Raw genomic sequence first — 21602 nt, 5'->3', positions numbered from 1 at the left:
TGACACTTCAAGCTGGACAGTCGGTGGAACTGCAGGACCTCCAGGTCCGTGAAAAAAGAAGGACTTGTCCCAGCACTTGGCACACTGTCCGTGCCAGTGGAGCGGGTTAGACAAGGACTTTATGAAGTCCACCTGGAGATTCTCCTAGCAAAGCTTCTTCAGCTGGCTACAAAGGGCATCTGGATACAAACATATTTCATTCCATGCATTACTATATTGAGTTAAATAAAGGTTAAATAAAATAGCTGTTGCGTTCAAACCTAACCATCCATTGATTTTAGCCCCTAGTCCTCTACATTTGTACAGATCCGATAAGAAAATCATGAGCAGAGTATGGTCCTTTTTATTGTAGGCTATACACAATTGTTGAGCGGGTACTATTTCCTCAAAAAATATATTCCGTCACATTTCTCACTTGAGCTTTGGTCATACTGTGATTTGATTTCTCAAACAATATTTCACTTCCATACTTTTTTGGAAGTAATTTATAGCATATTCATTGTTTGAAAATGGAAACAGCTTTCACATTAGAGAAAAGTAGTCAGTACATAAAAAGTTAACACTTCTATAACAAATTCAGTTCTCTCACTTATGGTGCTAATTTTGTCTTATATTACAATATAATTGCAACCGAGACTGAAAAGACAGGATGAGGTCATTGAGATAATGAGTCACACCACAAACACTTTAAGGGTTACATGACATCATTAGCCTGTTCTGTCAAAAGAAAGAGAAATTCTCAAATTACATTTAAAACAAGTCCACAATGTTACAGATTGAAGTCTCTGTCACTGGTTAGTTTAATAAACCATTACGTTTAGATGTTCGGAATGTATCAATCACAAATCAAAGAAAGCACGTTCTCTTGTGAGTGTAAAACATTTATTAGTGGTGTGGGGGCTGTGCTTTGGCAAAGTGGGTGGGGTTATATCCTGCCTATTTGGCCCTGTCCGGGGGTATCATCGGATGGGGCCACAGTGTCTCCTGACCCCTCCTGTCTCAGCCTCCAGTATTTATGCTGCAGTAGTTTATGTGTCGGGGGGCTAGGGTCAGTGTTATATCTGGAGTACTTCTCCTGTTATCCGGTGTCCTGTGTGAATTTAAGTATGCTCTCTAATTCTCTCTTTCTTTCTCTCTCTCTTTCTTTCTCTCTCTCTCTCTCTCTCTCGGAGGACCTGAGCCCTAGGACCATGCCTCAGGACTACCTGGCATGATGACTCCTTGCTGTCCCCAGTCCACCTGGCCGTACTGCTGCTCCAGTCTCAACTGTCCTGCCTGCGGCTATGGAACCCTGACCTGTTCACCGGACGTGCTACCTGTCCCAGACCTGCTGTTTTCAACTCTCTAGAGACAGCAGTAGCGGTAGAGATACTCTTAATGATCGGCTATGAAAAGCCAACTGACATTTACTCCTGAGGTGCTGACTTGCTGCACCCTCGACAACTACTGTGATTATTATTATTTGACCATGCTGGTCATTTATGAACATTTGAACATCTTGGCCATGTTCTGTTATAATCTCCACCCGGCACAGCCAGAAGAGGACTGGCCACCCCTCATAGCCTGGTTCCTCTCTAGGTTTCTTCCTAGGTTTTGGCCTTTCTAGGGAGCTTTTCCTAGCCACCGTGCTTCTACACCTGCATTGCTTGCTGTTTGGGGTTTTAGGCTAGGTACAGCACTTTGAGATATCAGCTGACGTAAGAAGGGCTATATAAATAAATTTGATTTGATTAATCTCGAGCCAATAAGGTGAAAACATGCTGAAAAGTCTTCTCTAAATAACTTGAAGGCTCTTAATCAGTCCTTGGCTTCCAAGGCAGTTAATACCATAAGTCTACATCCCCATCCCACAGTGGTTGACGTGTCCAGTGTGCACCCCTGTAGCACTGTTCATCACCACTGCTGCCCTTTGGCTCTCAAAGGCCTCTCTCTCTCTACCCAATGCCGCCATGTCCTGTTCCAACAGCATCCTGTCTCTTGCCAAGTTGGCTCTCTCGCTCTCCAGCCACTGCCGCTCTCTGTCTACCGCCGCTCTATCCCCCTCTATCGCTGCCCTCTCCCTCTCCACCATCTCCCACTCTCTCTCCAGTGTCACAGACTTCTGAGCAGCAGTGCCCCCTGCTGGCCCCCTACCCAACCTCTCCTCTATCAGTGCACTCTCGCACTCCGCTGTGGCCCGGTGGCACTCCTCTATGGTGGGGTCCACATAAATCTCTTGTTCGTACTCCAGTGTGATGTCATCCTTTTCCAGCAACGGGCATCCTCTATTTCGAGAGGACTGTGAAGGGGAAGGCTCGGGGTCATCACCCTCCGTTATAGGGGTCAAGACAGGTCCGCTGGCAGCAAGGCGGCCCTCCATGGCCTCATTCATGAGGTAGAACCATGGCCAGGAAGCAGCGTTGTCTGCTATGCTCTCCATGCCCACAGGAGGGTACTTCAAGTCCTGTTCAGGGAACAACAGGGGACAAGTGTGACCACAGTGTAGAATACAAACAACAGAACAGATTTCAGATGGGTGAAAGTGTTTGAGCAATGCATGGACATTATTAAGGATTGGTCCTTCAATATAAACATTCTGATTTGATCTACTTACACTTTGATTATTTCATGTTGCAGAAATTTGCCGGAAACACTTGACAGTTTACATTTACATTTACATTTAAGTCATTTAGCAGACGCTCTTATCCAGAGCGACTTACAAATTGGTGCATTCACCTTATGATATCCAGTGGAACAACCACTTGCATCTAACTCTTTTAAGGGGGGGGGGGGTTAGAAGGATTACTTTATCCTATCCTAGGTATTCCTTAAAGAGGTGGGGTTTCAGGTGTCTCCGGAAGGTGGTGATTGACTCCGCTGACCTGGCGTCGTGAGGGAGTTTGTTCCACCATTGGGGTGCCAGAGCAGCGAACAGTTTTGACTGGGCTGAGCGGGAACTGTACTTCCTCAGAGGTAGGGAGGCGAGCAGGCCAGAGGTGGATGAACGCAGTGCCCTTGTTTGGGTGTAGGGCCTGATCAGAGCCTGAAGGTACGGGGGTGCCGTTCCCCTCACAGCTCCGTAGGCAAGCACCATGGTCTTGTAGCGGATGCGAGCTTCAACTGGAAGCCAGTGGAGAGAGCGGAGGAGCGGGGTGACGTGAGAGAACTTGGGAAAGTTGAACACCAGACGGGCTGCGGCGTTCTGGATGAGTTGTAGGGGTTTAATGGCACAGGCAGGGAGCCCAGCCAACAGCGAGTTGCAGTAATCCAGACGGGAGATGACAAGTGCCTGGATTAGGACCTGCGCCGCTTCCTGCGTGAGGCAGGGTCGTACTCTGCGAATGTTGTAGAGCATGAACCTACAGGAACGGGTCACCGCCTTGATGTTAGTTGAGAACGACAGGGTGTTGTCCAGGATCACGCCAAGGTTCTTAGCACTCTGGGAGGAGGACACAATGGAGTTGTCAACCGTGATGGCGAGATCATGGAACGGGCAGTCCTTCCCCGGGAGGAAGAGCAGCTCCGTCTTGCCAAGGTTCAGCTTGAGGTGGTGATCCGTCATCCACACTGATATGTCTGCCAGACATGCAGAGATGCGATTCACCACCTGGTTATCAGAGGGGGGAAAGGAGAAGATTAATTGTGTGTCGTCTGCATAGCAATGATAGGAGAGACCATGTGAGGATATGACAGAGCCAAGTGACTTGGTGTATAGCGAGAATAGGAGAGGGCCTAGAACAGAGCCCTGGGGGACACCAGTGGTGAGAGCACGTGGTGCGGAGACAGATTCTCGCCACGCCACCTGGTAGGAGCGACCTGTCAGGTAGGACGCAATCCAAGCGTGGGCCGCGCCGGAGATGCCCAGCTCGGAGAGGGTGGAGAGGAGGATCTGATGGTTCACAGTATCAAAGGCAGCCGATAGGTCTAGAAGGATGAGAGCAGAGGAGAGAGAGTTAGCTTTAGCAGTGCGGAGCGCCTCCGTGACACAGAGAAGAGCAGTCTCAGTTGAATGACTAGTCTTGAAACCTGACTGATTTGGATCAAGAAGGTCATTCTGAGAGAGATAGCAGGAGAGCTGGCCAAGGACGGCACGTTCAAGAGTTTTGGAGAGAAAAGAAAGAAGGGATACTGGTCTGTAGTTGTTGACATCGGAGGGATCGAGTGTAGGTTTTTTCAGAAGGGGTGCAACTCTCGCTCTCTTGAAGACGGAAGGGACGTAGCCAGCGGTCAAGGATGAGTTGATGAGCGAGGTGAGGTAAGGGAGAAGGTCTCCGGAAATGGTCTGGAGAAGAGAGGAGGGGATAGGGTCAAGCGGGCAGGTTGTTGGGCGGCCGGCCGTCACAAGGCGCGAGATTTCATCTGGAGAGAGAGGGGAGAAAGAGGTCAAAGCACAGGGTAGGGCAGTGTGAGCAGAACCAGCGGTGTCGTTTGACTTAGCAAACGAGGATCGGATGTCGTCGACCTTCTTTTCAAAATGGTTGACAAAGTCATCAGCAGAGAGGGAGGAGGGGGGAGGAGGGGGAGGAGGATTCAGGAGGGAGGAGAAGGTGGCAAAGAGCTTCCTAGGGTTAGAGGCAGATGCTTGGAATTTAGAGTGGTAGAAATTGGCTTTAGCAGCAGAGACAGAAGAGGAGAATGTAGAGAGGAGGGAGTGAAAGGATGCCAGGTCCGCAGGGAGGCGAGTTTTCCTCCATTTCCGCTCGGCTGCCCGGAGCCCTGTTCACCCATATAAGTTTACCTTATATCTTCTTTTTAAGTTGTCCCACTTCTTGGCCACCTGGTAAGTTGACACCTTTCCCAGGAGACCCAACTCTTTTAAAATGGCCCTGCACACAAAAATAACCAATGTGATCAGTGTTGATTATGCATATCTGACTTTAGTGCTTCGTCATTGACATTTACTTTCATACTAAATCCTACTCACTTCCATGCAGCCTTGGCAGCATTTCGCCTCCCAGTGAAGAGAACTTCATTGGCCGCACGCAACTTAATCAGCCTCCTCGTATCCTGCTCTGTCACTGTCATCAAAACAAAAATAAAGTTTCTATTTCTTTGCCAAAATGTTTTTCTTGATTGTTGCCTACAGTGCCTTCAGAAAGTAATCATACCCCTTGACTTATTCCACATTTTGTTGTTACAGCCTGAATTCAAAATAGATTTTCTTTCTCTCACACATCATGAAATACAGAAATCTCATTTAAATAAGTATTCACACCCCTTTACTCCAGATTGAGCTCAGGTGCATCCAATTTCCTTTTATCATCTTTGAGACGTCGCTACAATGTGATTGGAGTCCACCTGTGGCCAATTGGATTGTTTGGAGATGAATTAGAAAGAAAACACCTGTCTATATAAGGTCCCATAGTTTACAGTGCATGTCAGAGCAGAAACTATACCATGAAGTCCAAGGAACTGGCTGTAGAACTCTGAAATAGAGGTGATGAGGCATATATCTGGGGAAGGGTGTAAAACTATTTCTAGAGTGTTGAAAGATTCCAACAGCACAGTGGTCTCCATCATTGGGAAATTGAACAAATGTGGATCTACTCTGCCTAGAGCTGGCCATCTGACTAAACTGAGCAACCAGGCAAGAAAGACCTTGGTCAGGGAGATGACCAAGAACCTAATGGCCACTCTGACAGAACTACAGAGTTCCTTGGCTGAGATGGGAGAACTGGCCAGAAGGACAACAATCTCTATAACACTTCACCAATCTGGACTTTATGGAAGAGTGGCCAGAAGGAAGCCACTCCTGAAAAAAAGCCACATGGCAACCTGAAGTTTGCAAAAAGGCATGTAAAAAACTCGGCGCATAAGGCAAAAGATTATATGATCTGATGAGACAATTGTAACCATTTGGCCTGAATGCAAAGCACTGTCTGGAGAAAACCAGGCACAGCTGGTCACCGGTCTGAACACCATCCAAATCATGAAGCATGGTGGCAGCATCATGCTATGGGGATGCTTTTCAGCGGCAGGGACTAGGAGACTGGTAAGGATAGAGGGAACAATGAATGGAGCCAAATACAGGCAAATCCTTGACGAGAACCTGCTTCAGAGTGCAAATGACCTTAGACTGAGGCAAAGATTTACGTTCCAACAGGACAATGACCCCAAGCATACAGCCAAAGCAACCCTGGAATGGCTTCAGAACCGAAATGTGAAAGCGCTTGAGTGGCCCAGCCAAAGTTCAGACTTGAATCCAATTGAAAATCTTTGGAAAGACTTAAAGATTGCTGTTCTCCCACACTCCCCACCCAACTTATAGCTTGAGAAAATCCTCAAATGCAGATATTTGACCTAGATAGTTTGTTTGTATGCATTGATATGTAGGCTATGTGTAAACATTTTTTTTTATGTAGTTCTGTCTTTGAGCTGTTCTTGTCTATTGATGTTCTGTGTTATGTCATTATGTTTCATGTTTTGTGTGGACCCCAGGAAGAGTAGCTGCTGCTTTTGCAACAGCTAATGGGGATCCTAATAAAATACCAAATACAAGCAAACAGTGCATTCGGAAAAGACCCCTTGACTTTTTCCACATTTTGTTAGGTTACAGCCTTACTCTAAAATTGATTAAATTGTTTTCCCCTCTCAATCTACACACAATACCCCATAATGAAAAAGCAAAAACAGTTAAAAAAAATAAAAAATCTTTGCAAATGTTTTAAATATGGAAATATCAGACCTTTTACTCAGTACTTTGTTGAAGGACCTTTGGCAGCGATTACAGGCTCGAGTTTTCTTGGGTATGACACTACAAGCTTGGCACACCTGTATTTGGGGAATTTCTCCCATTCTTCTCTGCAGATCCTCTCAAGCTTTGTCAGGTTGGATGGGGAGCGTCGGAGCACAGCTATTTTCAGGTCTCTCCAGAGATCGGGTTCAAGTCCGGGCTCTGGCTGGGCCACTCAAGGACATTCAGAGACTTGTCCTGAAGCCACTCCTGCATTGTCTTGGCTGTGTGCTTAGGGTTGTTGTCCTGTTGGAAGGTGTACGTTCACCCCAGTCTGAGGTCCTGAGTGCCTTGAAGCAGGTTTTCATCAAGGATCTCTCTGTACTTTGCTCTGTTCATCTTTCCCTCGATCCTGAATAGTATCCCAGTCCCTGCCGCTGAAAAACATCCCCACAGCATGATGCTGCCACCACCATGCTTCACCATTGGGATGGTGCCAGGTTTCCTTCAGAAGTGACACTTGGCATTCAGGCCAAAGAGTTCAATATTGGTTTCATCAGAACAGAGAATCTTGTTTCTCATGGTCTGAGAGTCTTTAGGTGCCTTTTGGCAAACTCCAAGTGGGCTGTCATGTGCCTTTTACCAAGGAGTGGATTCTCTGGGCACTCTACCATAAAGGTCTGATTGGTTGAGTGCTGCAGAGATGGTTGTCCTTCTGAAAGGTTCTCCCATCTCCACAGAGGAACTCTGGAGCTCTGTCAGAGTGACCATCAGGTTCTTGGTCACCTCCCTGACCAAGGCCCTTCTCCCCCAATTTCTCAGTTTGGCCAGGCGGCCAGCTCTAGGAAGTGTCTTGGTGGTTCCAAAATTCTTCCATTTAAGAATGTTGGAGGCCACTGTGTCCTTCGGGACCTTCACAGCTGCAGCCATTCTTTTGGTACCCTTCCCCAGATCTGTGCCTCGGCACAATCCTGTCTCGGAGCTCTACGGCCAATTCCTTTGACCTCATGGCTTGGTTTTTGCTGAAATGCACTGTCAACTGTGGGACCTTATATAGACAGGTGTGTGCCTTTCCAAATCATGTCCAATCAATTGAATTTACCACAGGTGGACTCCAATCAAGTTGTTGAAACTTCTCAAGGATGATCAATGGAAACAGGATGCACCTGAGCTCAATTTTGAGTCTAATAGCAAAAGGTCTGAATACTTATGTAAATAAGGTATGTTTAAAAACATTTTTTTTTTATATATACATTTGCAAAAATGTTGAAACCGGTTTTCATGATTTGGTATTTTGTGTAGATTGATGAGGAAAACATTTAAATGTAATACATTACAGCCTTATTCTAAAATGTAACAAAATGTGGAAAAAGTCAAGGGGTCTGAATACTTTCCGAATGCACTGTACAAGACAATTCATGCTGTAATCTCAGCCAAAGTATTCATGGGTGTGAATTCTTATGTAAATTAGATCTGTATTTTATTTTTAATACATTTGCAAAAGTTTCTAAACATATTTTCACTCTTCATTATAAGGTATTGTGTGTAGGTGGGTGATAAAAAAAATATGAATCAATATTGAATTCAGAATGTAATGACAAAATGTGGAATAATTGAAGGAGTAATACTTTCTGAAGGCATTGTATATGGTTCATATTAAGGCTGACCGCATTTAGTCAACTGGTTGATTGTTTGGTCGATATAAAATCTCGGCCGGCCAAGAGCCTACGTTGAGCAGTCGCAAATATATCGATTTTTTCATGGCACACTTGACATGTCTGATTCGCGCCGGTCTCAGTGGACTAAATCCATTGAGGAAGCCGCGGGGATGCCACTATCCAAGGAAAAGGGGAGTGTGGCTAAGATGCACAAAGCACGTCTCTCCCGTCATTTCGTGCACATTTATTGTTTCATAACTTCCTTGTGTGAATTGTTTGCCCTTTTGATTGTTAGTGTCTATCAATTCCCCATTACATATAATCACCAGTAGTAACCTACATTTACTTTAATTCACATAATTTCTAATCTACAATTAGATTTGTTTGGTTACGGTAATTTCTGTTCATGCATTCAATATTATTATTACAGTCGTGAAGCGCTCTCATTGTCGGAGTGGAAACGTTGTTTGCAGAGCTCACAACCTATGCTACACTTGTGAGAAAGTTTTGGTTTATTTCTTAACATTTACAAGTTGTCCATTTTTTTCCCATTGTCTTTTGTTTGGAGTGCTCCTGTCAATGTTGAGTAAGGACGTGCACCTGATTACGCATATAGAAGTAGGCCTAGGCTACCTGACTTGTGCGCAAATGTAGGCCTATAAATGTGCATATTTGGGGATGTTGGATAGTATTTCTGATTGTCTTAACTCACTACCACTATTGAGCTGTGGAGCTTCTCAAATTAAAAATGTCTTCAACTCAAACAGCAACTCTTTTAGATTCCATTGAGAATGAGAATAGTTCCTCAATGTATTTGACAAATATTTCCAGCTCTCTCCCTTTTGATAACCACTCGGCCTGAATGGGAAAAATGTAATGCTCTGATCCAGTGTAAACTTCAAAATACTTGATGACTTATTATCCCTTGCACAAATAGCCTACAGCCGTGTCTGTCCTAAGCTCACTGGTGTGGGAAACTGAGGGCCCAGTATTTTTTATACAATGTTGAAAATTTGCTAGCGTGGGCTTTGGGCCGGACACAGTTGATATATGTTTCAAGTTCGTTGCAGACAGCCATGCGTAGCCAATGTGATTTATAGTATATTTATCAGGATATTTTCTACCTGCAGGCTACCATGTTTTTATTTGTTTGTTAGCTAGAATTTAGATTAACCACATTACCATGATTTTGAGATACAAAAGACTATAAATTAAATGAAACTGTTCCACAAAAATGTGCAAATGAAAATCATAACTGGGGGCCTCCCGGGTGGCGCAGTGGTCTAGGGCACTGCATCGCAGTGCTAGCTGCGCCACCAGAGTCTCTGGGTTCGCGCCCAGGCTCTGTCGCAGCCGGCCGCGACCGGGAGGTCCGTGGGGCGACGCACAATTGGCATAGCGTCGTCCGGGTTAGGGAGGGTTTGGCCGGGTTAGGGAGGGTTTGGCCGGTAGGGATATCCTTGTCTCATCGCGCTCCAGCGACTCCTGTGGCGGGCCGGGCGCAGTGCGCGCTAACCAAGGGGGCCAGGTACACGGTGTTTCCTCCGACACATTGGTGCGGCTGGCTTCCGGGTTGGAGGCGCGCTGTGTTAAGAAGCAGTGCGGCTTGGTTGGGTTGTGCTTCGGAGGACGCATGGCTTTCGACCTTCGTCTCTCCCGAGCCCGTACGGGAGTTGTAGCGATGAGACAAGATAGTAATTACTAGCGATTGGATACCACGAAAATTGGGGAGAAAATGGGATAACATTTTTTAAAAGAAAAAGGGAAAAAAAGAAAATCATAACTGGCACACAGATGGATAGAAATGGTAAGATAAATTGTCACTCCAAATGGAAAAAGGTTGCCGACCCCTGGTGTCGCCTATTACCGGCAACTTCAGCGGCAGCGGGAGGAGGAAGATCGGGAAAAGTAATTTTTTCCCCCTTCTGGTTAGGCTATCTTGATCTCTGGCTCCCTTGAGTCATTTGTGTGACTTAATTATTTAATAAAACAGCAAGCTTAAAGCATCAGACAAGCTCAGTACATGTAGTTGATTTTATTAAAACATATAGGGTGTGTCTATATATGGAAAAGTACATGTTTTTACATTTCGACCAATCGATTGCTCAAAAGAAAAGACTACTCTCGTTCGACCAAGATTTATTTTAGTTGGGGACAGCCCTAGTTCATATACACCTGAGAACATTAATCAATTTTTAACTCATGAAATTTGACTTCTAAAAGTATATTTTATCCTCCTTGAAAAGAACATTCAGAGACATGAAGAATGAAGGAATGACACTGACTTTTATAGGAGAATTCCACAGGTGTGGGGCACTCCTCTCCACTGGCGTCTAAGAACGTAACCGTTCCATCCACCTCTGTCCCCTCTGGTCTCATTCCCTCTTCCAGCTCAGAAATCTCACTCCTTTCTGGCATGGGACACGGGTCTCTCTCTGTAGGCATTGGCGAGGATACAAACAAGTAGTCTTCCTCGCTCATCCATATGGGAGTTATTTTGGGGGCTCTCGCGGCCAGTCGGCCCTCGAAGGCATCATTCATGAGTTGGAACCAAGGCCAGGAGGCAGGGGTGCTCTGGTTCTCCATGCCACGCGGCGGATACTTCAAGTCCTAAGGGATAAGAGAAGATATAAACTTATTAGAAGATATCACTTAGTGTGACCTATCCATCTTCTGGTCCCACATACGAGCATCCATGTACATATACACTGACTGTACAAAACATTAGGGACACCTCTTTCCATGAGACTGACAAGGGGAATCCAGGTGAAAGCTATGTTCCCTTATTGATGTCACCTGTTAAATCCACTTCAAACAGTGTAGATGAAGGGGAGGAGACAGGTTAAATAATTATTTTTAAACTTTGAGACATGGATTATGTACATGTGCCATTCAAAGGGTGAATGCGCAAGACAAAAGTGCCTTTGAACGAGGTATGGTAGTAGGTGTCAGTCACACCGGTTTGAGTGTGTCAAGATCTGCAACGCCACTGGGTTTTTCACGCTCAACAGTTTCCCGTATGTATCAAGAATGGTCCACCACCTGTCACAGCCGGCTGCGACAGGGAGGCCCATGGGGCGGCGCACAATTGGCCCAGCATTGTCTGGGTTAGGGGAGGGTTTGGCCGGCAGGGATGTCCTTGTCCCATCGCGCACTAGCTACTCCTGTGGCGGGCTGGGCGCAGTGCACGCTGACACCAGGTGTACGGTGTTTCCCCCGACACATTGGTGTGGCTGGCTTCCGGGTTAAGTTGGCATTGTGTCAAGAAGCAGTGCGGCTTGGTTGGGTTGTGTTTCGGAGGACGCACGGCTCTTGACATTCGCCTCTCCAGAGTCCATACGGGAGTTGCAGCGATGAGACAAGACTAACTACCAATTGGATACCACAAAATTGGGGAGAAAAAGGGAGTAAAGAAATATATATAATAAAAATAAAAAATAAATATATATATAAAAAGAATGGTCTACCACCAAAAGGACATCCAGACAACTTGACACAACTATGGGAAGCATTGGAGTCAACATGGGCCAGCATCCCTGTGGAGCACTTTTGACACTTTGTAGAGTCCATGCCCTGATGAATTGGGGCCGTTCTGAGGCCAAAAGAGGGTGAAACTCAATATTAGGTAAAGTGTTACTAATGTTTTGTACACTCAGTGTACATGTGCAAGTACACACACAGCCCCTGATAAACAGGGTGAGAAAAATAATGGACAAAATGTACATGGACACACACTAGTTACAATACCTTGAATTTTGTCTTCAGGTTGTCCCACTTTTTGGCAACCTGGTCAGCAGACAACTTTCCTGCGAGGCCCATCTCTTTTACTATAGCCCTACAGAGAAATAATGGAGGTATAAAATAAACTGAGTACATTGACTGGAAAGATCACATTTTTATTTAGCCAAATAGTTTCTTCCAACACAAGCTAACTTACCTCCAGGCAGGCTTGGCAGTATTTCTCTTCCCTGTGAAAAGAGCCTCATTGGAAGCACGCAGCTCTATCAATCTCTTGGTGTCCTCCTCAGTCACTGTAAATCAAGCAAATATAACAACTAGCGTTATTCTTCACAAAGAATTGTTATCGAAGTAACTTGTTGCTAGTTAGCTTATTGCCAATAACTCAAACATGCACTTTAAAAACTGTCTGGGTCGACCCATACCATTCCAAGAAAGTGGAAAATCATATTGATTTGTATTTTGAGCAAATAGTCCCTTTGAAAGGCAAAACTTCATCACTTACGCTTATATGAGAATTCTGTGGCTGTGTGATACTCCCCTATGGTGGCCCCTTGGAAGACGGCTGCTCCATTCCTCTCCTCCGTTTCCACCAGCTCATCCATCTCAGACTCTGTCAAGAACTCAGACATCCCCCCCCTCCCTGGCGTCCGACGAGCCCTCTTCCTTGGTGGTGGAGAGGGCTCAAACTCCTCATCACCCTCCTCTACTACTGGCGTCAGGATGGGGGCACAGCCGGCGAATCGTCCCTCCATGGCATCATTCATGCGGTAGAACCAGGGCCAGGAATTTGGGTTGCTCTCCGTGCTGCGGGCTGGACATTTCAACTCCTGCACCAAAAGAGGAACACAGTGTCTGGGTTCAGTGGACAAAGCAGTGTGGAGTGGAATTGAGAAGAGAGAAGAGATGTGAGAAGAGATGTGTGCAGGAGGTGATGAGAGAGCGATACATTGTGGATCAAGAATAACTTCAAGAAACTTTGGGAATGTTTCTTATACACTACACAAAATAATTCAAGAATGAAAATGAAACACACAAATACGCTAGTTGAGTACTGCCGTCACTGTCACATTACCTTATATCGCCTCTTGAGGTTATCCCACTTTTTGGCAAGCTGGTCAGTAGTCAGCTTTCCCTGAAGGCCCAACTCATTCAAAATAGCTCTGCAGGAAAACATGGAGACAACGCAGGAGGTTGGTGGCACCTTAATTGGGGAGGACGGGCTCATAGTAATGGCTGGAACGAAATCAATGGAATGGTAATCGAACTCATCAAATACATGGTTTCTATGTGTTTGATACCATTCCATTTACTCCATTCCAGCCCTTATTATGAGCCGTCCTCCTCTCAGCAGCCTCCTGTGAGAGACAAACAAAAATGCCGAAGACAACAATTTGCAAACTAATTCTCATTTAGGGCAGTTAACAAAATTATAAAATAGGTATAAGCAATATGGTAATAGCTCCAAGTCGAGCTAGAAAGACTTATCACCATATTGTTTACACCTATCCAGTCCTTTTAGACATACATAAGTGCAAAGGAGCTGGAGGTGGATTTGGGACACATAATCACAGGATGTGCTGGGCCAAACTATGGTCTGTATATGTCCTTCCCAAACATACTCACCTCCAGGCAGGCTTGGCAGTATGTTTTCTGCCTGTGAAGAGAGCCTCATTCACGGCACGCAGCTTTATCATTCTCTCCGTCTCCTGCTCTGTCACTGATAAGCAGGAACCAATGTCAGTAATATGAATCAGGTACGTCAGATTGAGCATATATTACCATGTATCAAATAACACCATTTTTTGCAGCAAGCTTGCAAACAACCAATAACTACAATTAAATTAAATTATTATTTTTGAATTTAACCTTTATTTAACTAGGCAAGTCAGTTAAGAACAAATTCTTATTTACAAAGACGGCCCACACCGGCCAAACCCGGACGATGCTGGGCCAATTGTGTGCCACCCTATGGTACTCCCAATCACGGCCGGTTATGATACAGCCTGGATTTGAACCGGGGTGTGTGTAGTGACGCCTCAAGCACTGAGCTGCAGTGCCTTAGACCGCTGCGCCACTAGGGAACCTTAAAAGACCAGAGTCTAGACCAGGGTTCTCCAACCCTTTCCTGGAAAGCTACTGTCCTGTAGGTTTTGCTCCAATCCATCCTAATCTACGGCACCTGATTCTAATAATTAGTTGAACTGAATCAGGTTAGTTACAACTGGGGTTGGACTGAAAACCTATAGGATGGTAGCTCTCCAGGAACAGAGTTGGAGAGCCCTGGACTAAACAGACCTCCTGGTCAAATTAAGGTTGAAGAAATAATTTGAATGGTCAACAGAATCAGAGTATCCCCAACTCACTTACTTTTATACGAGCATTCTGAAATTCTTCGCCAGCCCATAGTAGTAGGGCCCTCAGTCTGAGTTGCATCAGTGTTAACTGTTGCATTGTCCTCCAAGTTCTCTGTCCCCACACTGTCCTCCATCTCAGTTTTGATCAAGAACTCCAAAATGTCAGCACCGTCAACCCCCTGTCCTCTCTCGTTGGTTAATGGTGAGGAAGAACCTGGAGCCTCACCAGCCAAAGATGCCACTGCCAAAACTTGGGCGCTGTTGAAGAGGCGTCCTTCCATGGCCTCGCCCATAAATTGGAACCAGGGCCAGGAGGCTATGCTGGTAGCAACAGTGTCCTTGCCAAGAAAAATGTATTTTAAGTCCTAAAAGACAAATACAAAAGTGGGACTATGGCTGGGATGAGGCTTTTTTGTTTTGACTTCATGATCAGTAAATATTGACAATATCAGTAAACACTTTTTTAGAAGTCCCAAATCTCAGTCTTCTAAGAACACAAGCCCACTTCACCTGGTATCTGGTCTTCAGATTTTCCAACTTTTTGGCAATCTGGTCAGCTGTCAGCTTTCTATCAAGACCCAATCCCCTTAGAATTGCACTGCACCGTTAAAAGATAGATATAAACCTGGTTGTGGTATACTGGTGTATACAATTTCCTACACCAACCCTGACATACTTGGAGAATAAGAGCACCTCCTCCCAGCTGCCCACTGCACTGAGGCTAGGAAACACTGTCACCACCGATAAATCCACTATAATTGAGAATTTCAATAAGCATTCTTCTACGGCTGGCCATGCTTTCCACCTGGCTACCCCTACCCCGGTCAACAGCTCTGCACCCCCCACACCAACTTGCCCAAGCCTCCACCATTTCTCCTTCACCCAAATCCAGATAGCGGATGGTCTGAAAGAGCTGCAAAATCTGGACCCCTACAAATCAGCTGGGCTAGACAATCTGGACCCTCTCTTTCTAAAATGATCCGCCGCAATTGTTGCAACCCCTATTACTAGTCTGTTCAACCTCTCTTTTGTTTTGTCTGAGATCCCCAAAGATTGGAAAGCTGCCGTGGTCATCCCCCTCTTCAAAGGGGGAGACACTCTAGACCCAAACTGCTACAGACCTATATCTATCCTACCCTGCCTTTCTAAGGTCTTCGAAAGCCAAGTTAACAAACAGATTAGCGACCATTTCGAATCCCACCGTACCTTCTCCGCTATGCAATCTGGTTTCAGTGCTGGTAATTGGTGCACCTCAGCCACGCTCAAGGTCCTAAACGATAACATAACCGCCATCGATAAAAGACAATACTGTGCAGTCGTATTCATCAACCTGGCCAAGGCTTTGGACTCTGTCAATCACCGCATTCTTATCGGCAGACTCAACAGACTTGGTTTCTCAAATGACTGCCTCGCCTGGTTCACCAACTACTTCTCAGACAGAGTTCAGTGTGTCAAATCAGAGCCTGTTGTCCGGACCTCTGGCAGTCTATGGGGCTGCCACAGGGTTCAATTCTCGTGCCGACTCTTTCCTCTGTATACATCAATGTCGCTCTTGGTGCTGGTGATTCTCTGATCCATCTCTACGCAGACGACACCATTCTGTATACTTCTGACCCTTCTTTGGACACCGTGTTAACTAACCTCCAGATGAGCTTCAATGCCATACAACTCTCCTTCCGTGGCCTCCAACTGCTCTTAAATGCAAGTAAAACTAAATGCATGCTCTTCAACCGACCTCTGCCCACACATGCCCGCACATCTAGCATCACTACTCTGGACAGTTCTGACTTAGAATATGTGGACAACTACAAATACCTAGGTGTCTGGTTAGACTGTAAACTCTCCTTCCAGACTCACATTAACTTCTTATGGCTGGGGGCAGTATTGAGTAGCTTGGATGAACAAGGTGCCCAGAGTAAACTGCCTGCTACTCAGTCCCAGAAGCTAAGATATGCATATTATTAGTAGATTTGGATAGAAAACACTCTGAAGTGTCTACAACTGTTTGAATGATGTCTGAGTATAACAGAACTCATATGGCAGGCAAAAACCTGAGAAAAAATCCAACCAGGAAGTGGGAAATCTGAGGTTTGTAGGTTTGCCTATCCAATATACAGTGTCTATGGGGTCATATTGCACTTCCTAAAGCTTCCACTAGATTTCAACAGTCTTTAGAACCTTGTGAACCTCAACAGTCTTTAGAACCTTCTTCTACTGTGAAGGATGAGGGAATGGGAGCTGTTTGAGTCAGGGCTCTGGCAGAGTGCCACGAGCTCACTCAGGCACGCCCCCGTGAGAGTTAGCTGCGTTCCATCGCATTTCTACAGACAAAGTTATTCTCCGGTTGAAACATTATTGAAGATTTATGTTAAAAACATCCTAAAGCTTGATTCTATGCATCGTTTGACATGTTTCTACGAACCGTAATGGAATTTTTTGACTTTTCGTCTGGCCTGCACGTCATCAATTTGGATTTTGGAACTAAACGCGCAAACAAAAAGGAGGTATTTGGACATAAATTATGGACGTTATCGAACAAAACAAACATTTATTGTGGAACTGGGATTCCTGGGAGTGCATTCTGATGAAGATCATCAAAGGTAAGTGAATATTTATAATACTACTTCTGACTTCTGTTGAGTCCACAACATGGCGGGTATCTGTATGGCTTGTTTTGGTCTCTGAGCGCTGTACTCAGATTATTGCATGGTGTGCTTTTTCTGTAAAGTTATGAAATCTGACACAGCGGTTGCATTAAGGAGAAGTTTATCTAAAGTTCCATGTAAAACACTTGTATCTTTTATCAATATTTATTATGAGTATTTCTGTAAATTGATGTGGCTCTCTGCAAAATCACCGGATGTTTTGGAGGCAAAACATTACTGAACATAACGTGCCAATGTAAACTAAGATTTTTGGATATAAATTTTAACTTTATCGAACAAAAATAAATGTATTGTGTAACATGAAGTCCTATGAGTGTCATCTGATGAAGATCATCAAAGGTTAGTGATTCATTTTATCGCAATTTCTGCTTTTTGTGACTCCTCTCTTTGGCTGGAAAAATGGCTGTGTTTTTCTGTGACTAGGTACTGACCTAACATAATCAGATGGTGTGCTTTCGTCGTAAAGCCTTTTTGAAATCGGACACAGTTTTGGGATTAACAACAAGTTTATCTTTAAAATGGTGTAAAATACTTGTATGTTTGAGGAATTTTAATTATGAGATTTCTGTTGTTTGAATTTTGTGCCCTGCACTTTCACTGGCTGTTGTCAAGTCGATCCCGTTAACGGGATCTCAGCCGATCTCAGCCGTAAGAAGTTAAGCATCTCCAATCCAAAATTACATCTAGAATCGGCTTCCTATTTCACAACAAAGCATTCTTCACTCATGCTGCCAAACATACCCTCGTAAAACTGACTATCCTCCCGATCCTCGACGATGTCATTTAGAAAATAGCCTCCAACACTACTCAGCAAATTGTATGCAGTCTATCACAGTGCCATCTGTTTTGTCACCAAAGCCCCATATACTACCCACCACTGCGACCTGTATGCTCTCGTTGGCTGGCCCTCGCTTCATATTCGTCGCCAAACCCACTGACTCCAGGTCATCTATAAGTCTTTGCTAGGTAAAGCCCCGCCTTATCTCAGCTCACTGGTCACCATAGCAGCACCCACCCGTAGCACGCACTCCAGCAGGTATATTTCACTGATCACCCCAAAAGCCAAGTCCTCCTTTGGCTGGCTTTCCTTCCAGTTCTCTGCTACCAATGACTGGAACGAATTGCAAAAATAAAATAAAAAATCTCTGAAGCTGGAGACGCATATCTCCCTCACTAACTTTAAGCATCAGCTGTCAGAGCAGCTCACAGATCATTGCACATATCCCATCTATAAATAGCCCACTCAACTACCTCATCCCCATATTATAATTTTTTTGCTCCTTTGCACCCCAGTATCTCTACTTGCACATTCATCTTCTGCACATCTATCACTCCAGTGTTTAATTGCTAAATTGTAATTATTTCGCCACTATGGCCTATTTATTGCCTTACCTCATTTGCACACATTGTATAAATACTTTCTATTGTGTCATTGACTGTACGTTTGTTTGTTCCATGTGTAACTCTGTGTTGTTGTTTGTGTCACACTGCTTTGCTTTATCTTGGCCAGGTCGCAGTTGTAAATGAGAACTTGTTCTCAACTGGCCTACCTGGTTAAATAAATAAAGGTGAAAAAAAAAATAATAATACTCCCAGGCAACCTTGGCAGCATTTATTTTTCCTGTGAAAATAACCTCATTGGAGGAACAGAGTTCTATTAAAACCTCTTGGCGTCCTTTTCAGATACCGTAAACAAAACACACTGTATTGTAATCACCTTGTCTATAACAAGCTATAGATCTCGACAACGGATGGAGGCACAGCTGATAAAAACAATCCACGTAATAAATGACTTTACTAGCAAAACAACCTGCAATTGCACACGTTACAATTTACCTTCTGCCAGCTAACTAAATGAGACAAGGGAAATTAGCTAATAACATTAGCTACTCACTTTTATAAGAGCTATCCGTGACGTGAAGTGGGTCCACCATTTGCGCCAGCTAAAGAATGGAGAAGTGAACACTTACAGGAAGGAAGCGTGCCCGTGCAAAAGCTTTCCATCCAGTGAGTTTACTATAAGAATAGCTGAGTAGGTAGTTGTAGCTATCCTGCAGCCAGCATCTCGTTGAGTTTGATAATATTTTTCTCTTCAAGGTGCAGTTTGTTGAAACAAAGAACTTTGGATTTGCCAGCGCTTGATTCGTTGTTTAGCTAGGAGCTAACGTTTTCGTAGCCTAGGCAGGCGATAGTGGCCGCTAACGTGTTGGTAGCAAGCAGCTAGCTCAGATAACCCAACCCACTAACAGAATAACAATCAAAACAATTTCATCCTTTCATCTCGCAGTAAATTCGTCCATGTGTTAGGGATATTTCGAGTTGGTACCAAATAGAACAGGTTGTACAACATTTAACGAGATGTTATGCCGTTTTTCTTCTATTTAACAAGCTGGCTAGTGAGGGGATTATATTAATCTGGCCCGGGCAGGCGTACTTTGCAACGCGTGGAAGATGATTGCATTCGTTTTGGAAGCGGGCTGTCTCCCGGGCATGAGCCGGCTGCCCCGTTCTGCCCGACAGTGATGTCGGCTCAAAACAAAAGTGGAGTAATCAAATCAAATTGTATTGGTCGCATACATGGTTAGCAGATGTGCGAGTGTAGCGAAATGCTTGTGCTTTTAGTTACTACAGTGACACAATATCTAACAAGTAATCCAACAATTCCACAACAACTACCTAATACACAGATCTAAGTAAAGAGATGGAATAAGAATATGTACATATAAATATGGATGAGCAATGACCGAGTGACATAGGCAAGATGCAATAGATGGTCTAAAATACAGTATATACATATGTGGGATGAGAAATACATGATATGTAAACCTCATTATTAAAGTGGCATTAATAAAGTGACTAGGGATCTATTTGTTAGAGTGGCTAATGATTTCAAGTCTGTATGTTGTCAGCAGCCTCTTTGTGTTGGTGATGGCTGTTTATTCGCCTGTAGTTTTCCTTACATCCACCAACAGCAGTTAGGGACCATCAACATAGTGACCATTACTCCTAAAACTTTCAAAACTGGTTCTAGCTAACCCGATGGTGTAGACACACATTGCACACATTTTTTTGTCGGTTTACATCTCACACTATTTAAAATTATTTATTTACATTTTTAAATTCACACATTTTTTTTAATTTTTTATTTCACCTTTATTTAACCAGGTAGGCTAGTTGAGAACAAGTTCTCATTTGCAACTGCGACCTGGCCAAGATAAAGCATAGCAGTGTGAACAGACAACACAGAGTTACACATGGAGTAAACAATAAACAAGTCAATAACATGGTAGAAAAAAAAAGAGAATCTATATACAATGTGTGCAAAAGGCATGAGGTAGGCAATAAATCGAATAATTACAAACTTATATAACAAAATTATAATTACATCTCAAACAAGGTTCATAACGTACACTCAGTGGGCCTACACATTGGACACCCTTTTGTTTGTTCATTTTTGAAATTCAATAACCTTAGTCTTAGGACCTACAACCCTCAAACTACTTTCAGAATATCTACTGAGTAGCCATATATATAGCACAATCGTTTGTTTGTCCATTTTCATCTCACATGATTTTACATTCATTTTCAATGTTTTTCAATGTTTCTAATTTCAATAGCTCCTTGGTCATGTGACCTACAACCCTACAAGAATGTACACCGACTACCCTTCTATATTGCACACCCTTTAGTTCGTCCATTTTCATCTCAGGTGATTTTACATGAATTTTTCTATGTTTTCAGCTCCTTGATCATGTGACCTACTGGACTCAAATAAGGTTCAGAATGTACACTCAGTTGGCCTACACATTGCACACCCTTTGGTTTGTCCATTTTCATCACACACAATTTTACATTAATTTTTCAAACTTTATAATTTCAATAGCTCCTTGGTCATGTGACCTACTGTCCCCAACCAAGGTTCAGAATGTACACTGACTGTCCTTCTATATTGCACACTCTTTAAGTTTGTTAATTTTTCTCTCACAAGATTGTACATACAGTGCCTTGAAAAAGTCTTCATCCCCCTTGTCGTTTTTCTTATTTTGTTGCATTATAACCTGTAATTTAAATAGATTTTTATTTGGCTTTCATATAATGAACATACACAAAATAGTCCAAATTGGTGAAGTGAAATGAAAAAAACAACTTGTTTCAAAATATTGAAAAATAATTCAAATGGAAAAGTGGTGTGTGCATACAGTTGAAGTCAGAAGTTTACATACACCTTAGCCAAATACATTTAAACTCTGTTTTTCACAATTCCTGACATTTAATCCTAGTAAAAATTTCCTGCCTTATGTCAAATAGGATCACCACTTTATTTTAAGAATGTGAAATTTCCGAATAATAGTCGAGAGAATGATTTATTTCAGCTTTTATTTCTTTCATCACATTCCCAGTGGGTCAGAAGTTTACATACACTCAATTAGTATTTGGTAGCATTGGCTTTGAATTGTTTAACTTGGGTCAAAAGTTTCAGGTAGCCTTCCACAAGCTTCCCACAATAAGTTGGGTGAATTTTGGCCCATTC

At 43.9% G+C, this 21602-nt stretch overlaps 1 protein-coding gene across 4 annotated transcripts; it reads right to left on the bottom strand.

Annotated features, from left to right (window-relative positions):
- Window positions 1–320: 320 nt before the first annotated feature.
- Window positions 321–19265, bottom strand: LOC139584522 (uncharacterized). 4 transcript variants are annotated; one of them, XM_071416487.1, is made up of 11 exons: window positions 18966–19265; window positions 14419–14770; window positions 13675–13768; window positions 13124–13211; window positions 12554–12878; window positions 12248–12341; window positions 12058–12145; window positions 10596–10920; window positions 4904–4997; window positions 4718–4805; window positions 321–2443 (listed from the first exon to the last, which is right to left on the bottom strand). In XM_071416487.1, exons 2-11 carry the CDS (start codon window positions 14696–14698, stop codon window positions 1835–1837), a joined length of 2085 nt encoding a protein of 694 aa, XP_071272588.1. In that variant the 5' UTR covers window positions 14699–14770; window positions 18966–19265; the 3' UTR covers window positions 321–1834. The 4 variants fall into 4 exon arrangements, with proteins under 4 accessions (XP_071272588.1, XP_071272589.1, XP_071272590.1 ...); XM_071416488.1 differs by having other exon boundaries at window positions 14419–14743; window positions 18966–19102; XM_071416490.1 differs by lacking the exon at window positions 321–2443 and adding an exon at window positions 4202–4338.
- Between the last annotated feature and the right edge of the window lie 2337 nt (window positions 19266–21602).

Source organism: Salvelinus alpinus, chromosome 9 (genome assembly GCF_045679555.1).
Source record: "Salvelinus alpinus chromosome 9, SLU_Salpinus.1, whole genome shotgun sequence".
In the NCBI taxonomy this organism is placed as follows: Eukaryota; Metazoa; Chordata; class Actinopteri; order Salmoniformes; family Salmonidae; genus Salvelinus; species Salvelinus alpinus.
Note: the sequence above shows the minus strand (reverse complement) of the source record. Positions and strands in the feature narration are given on the sequence as shown.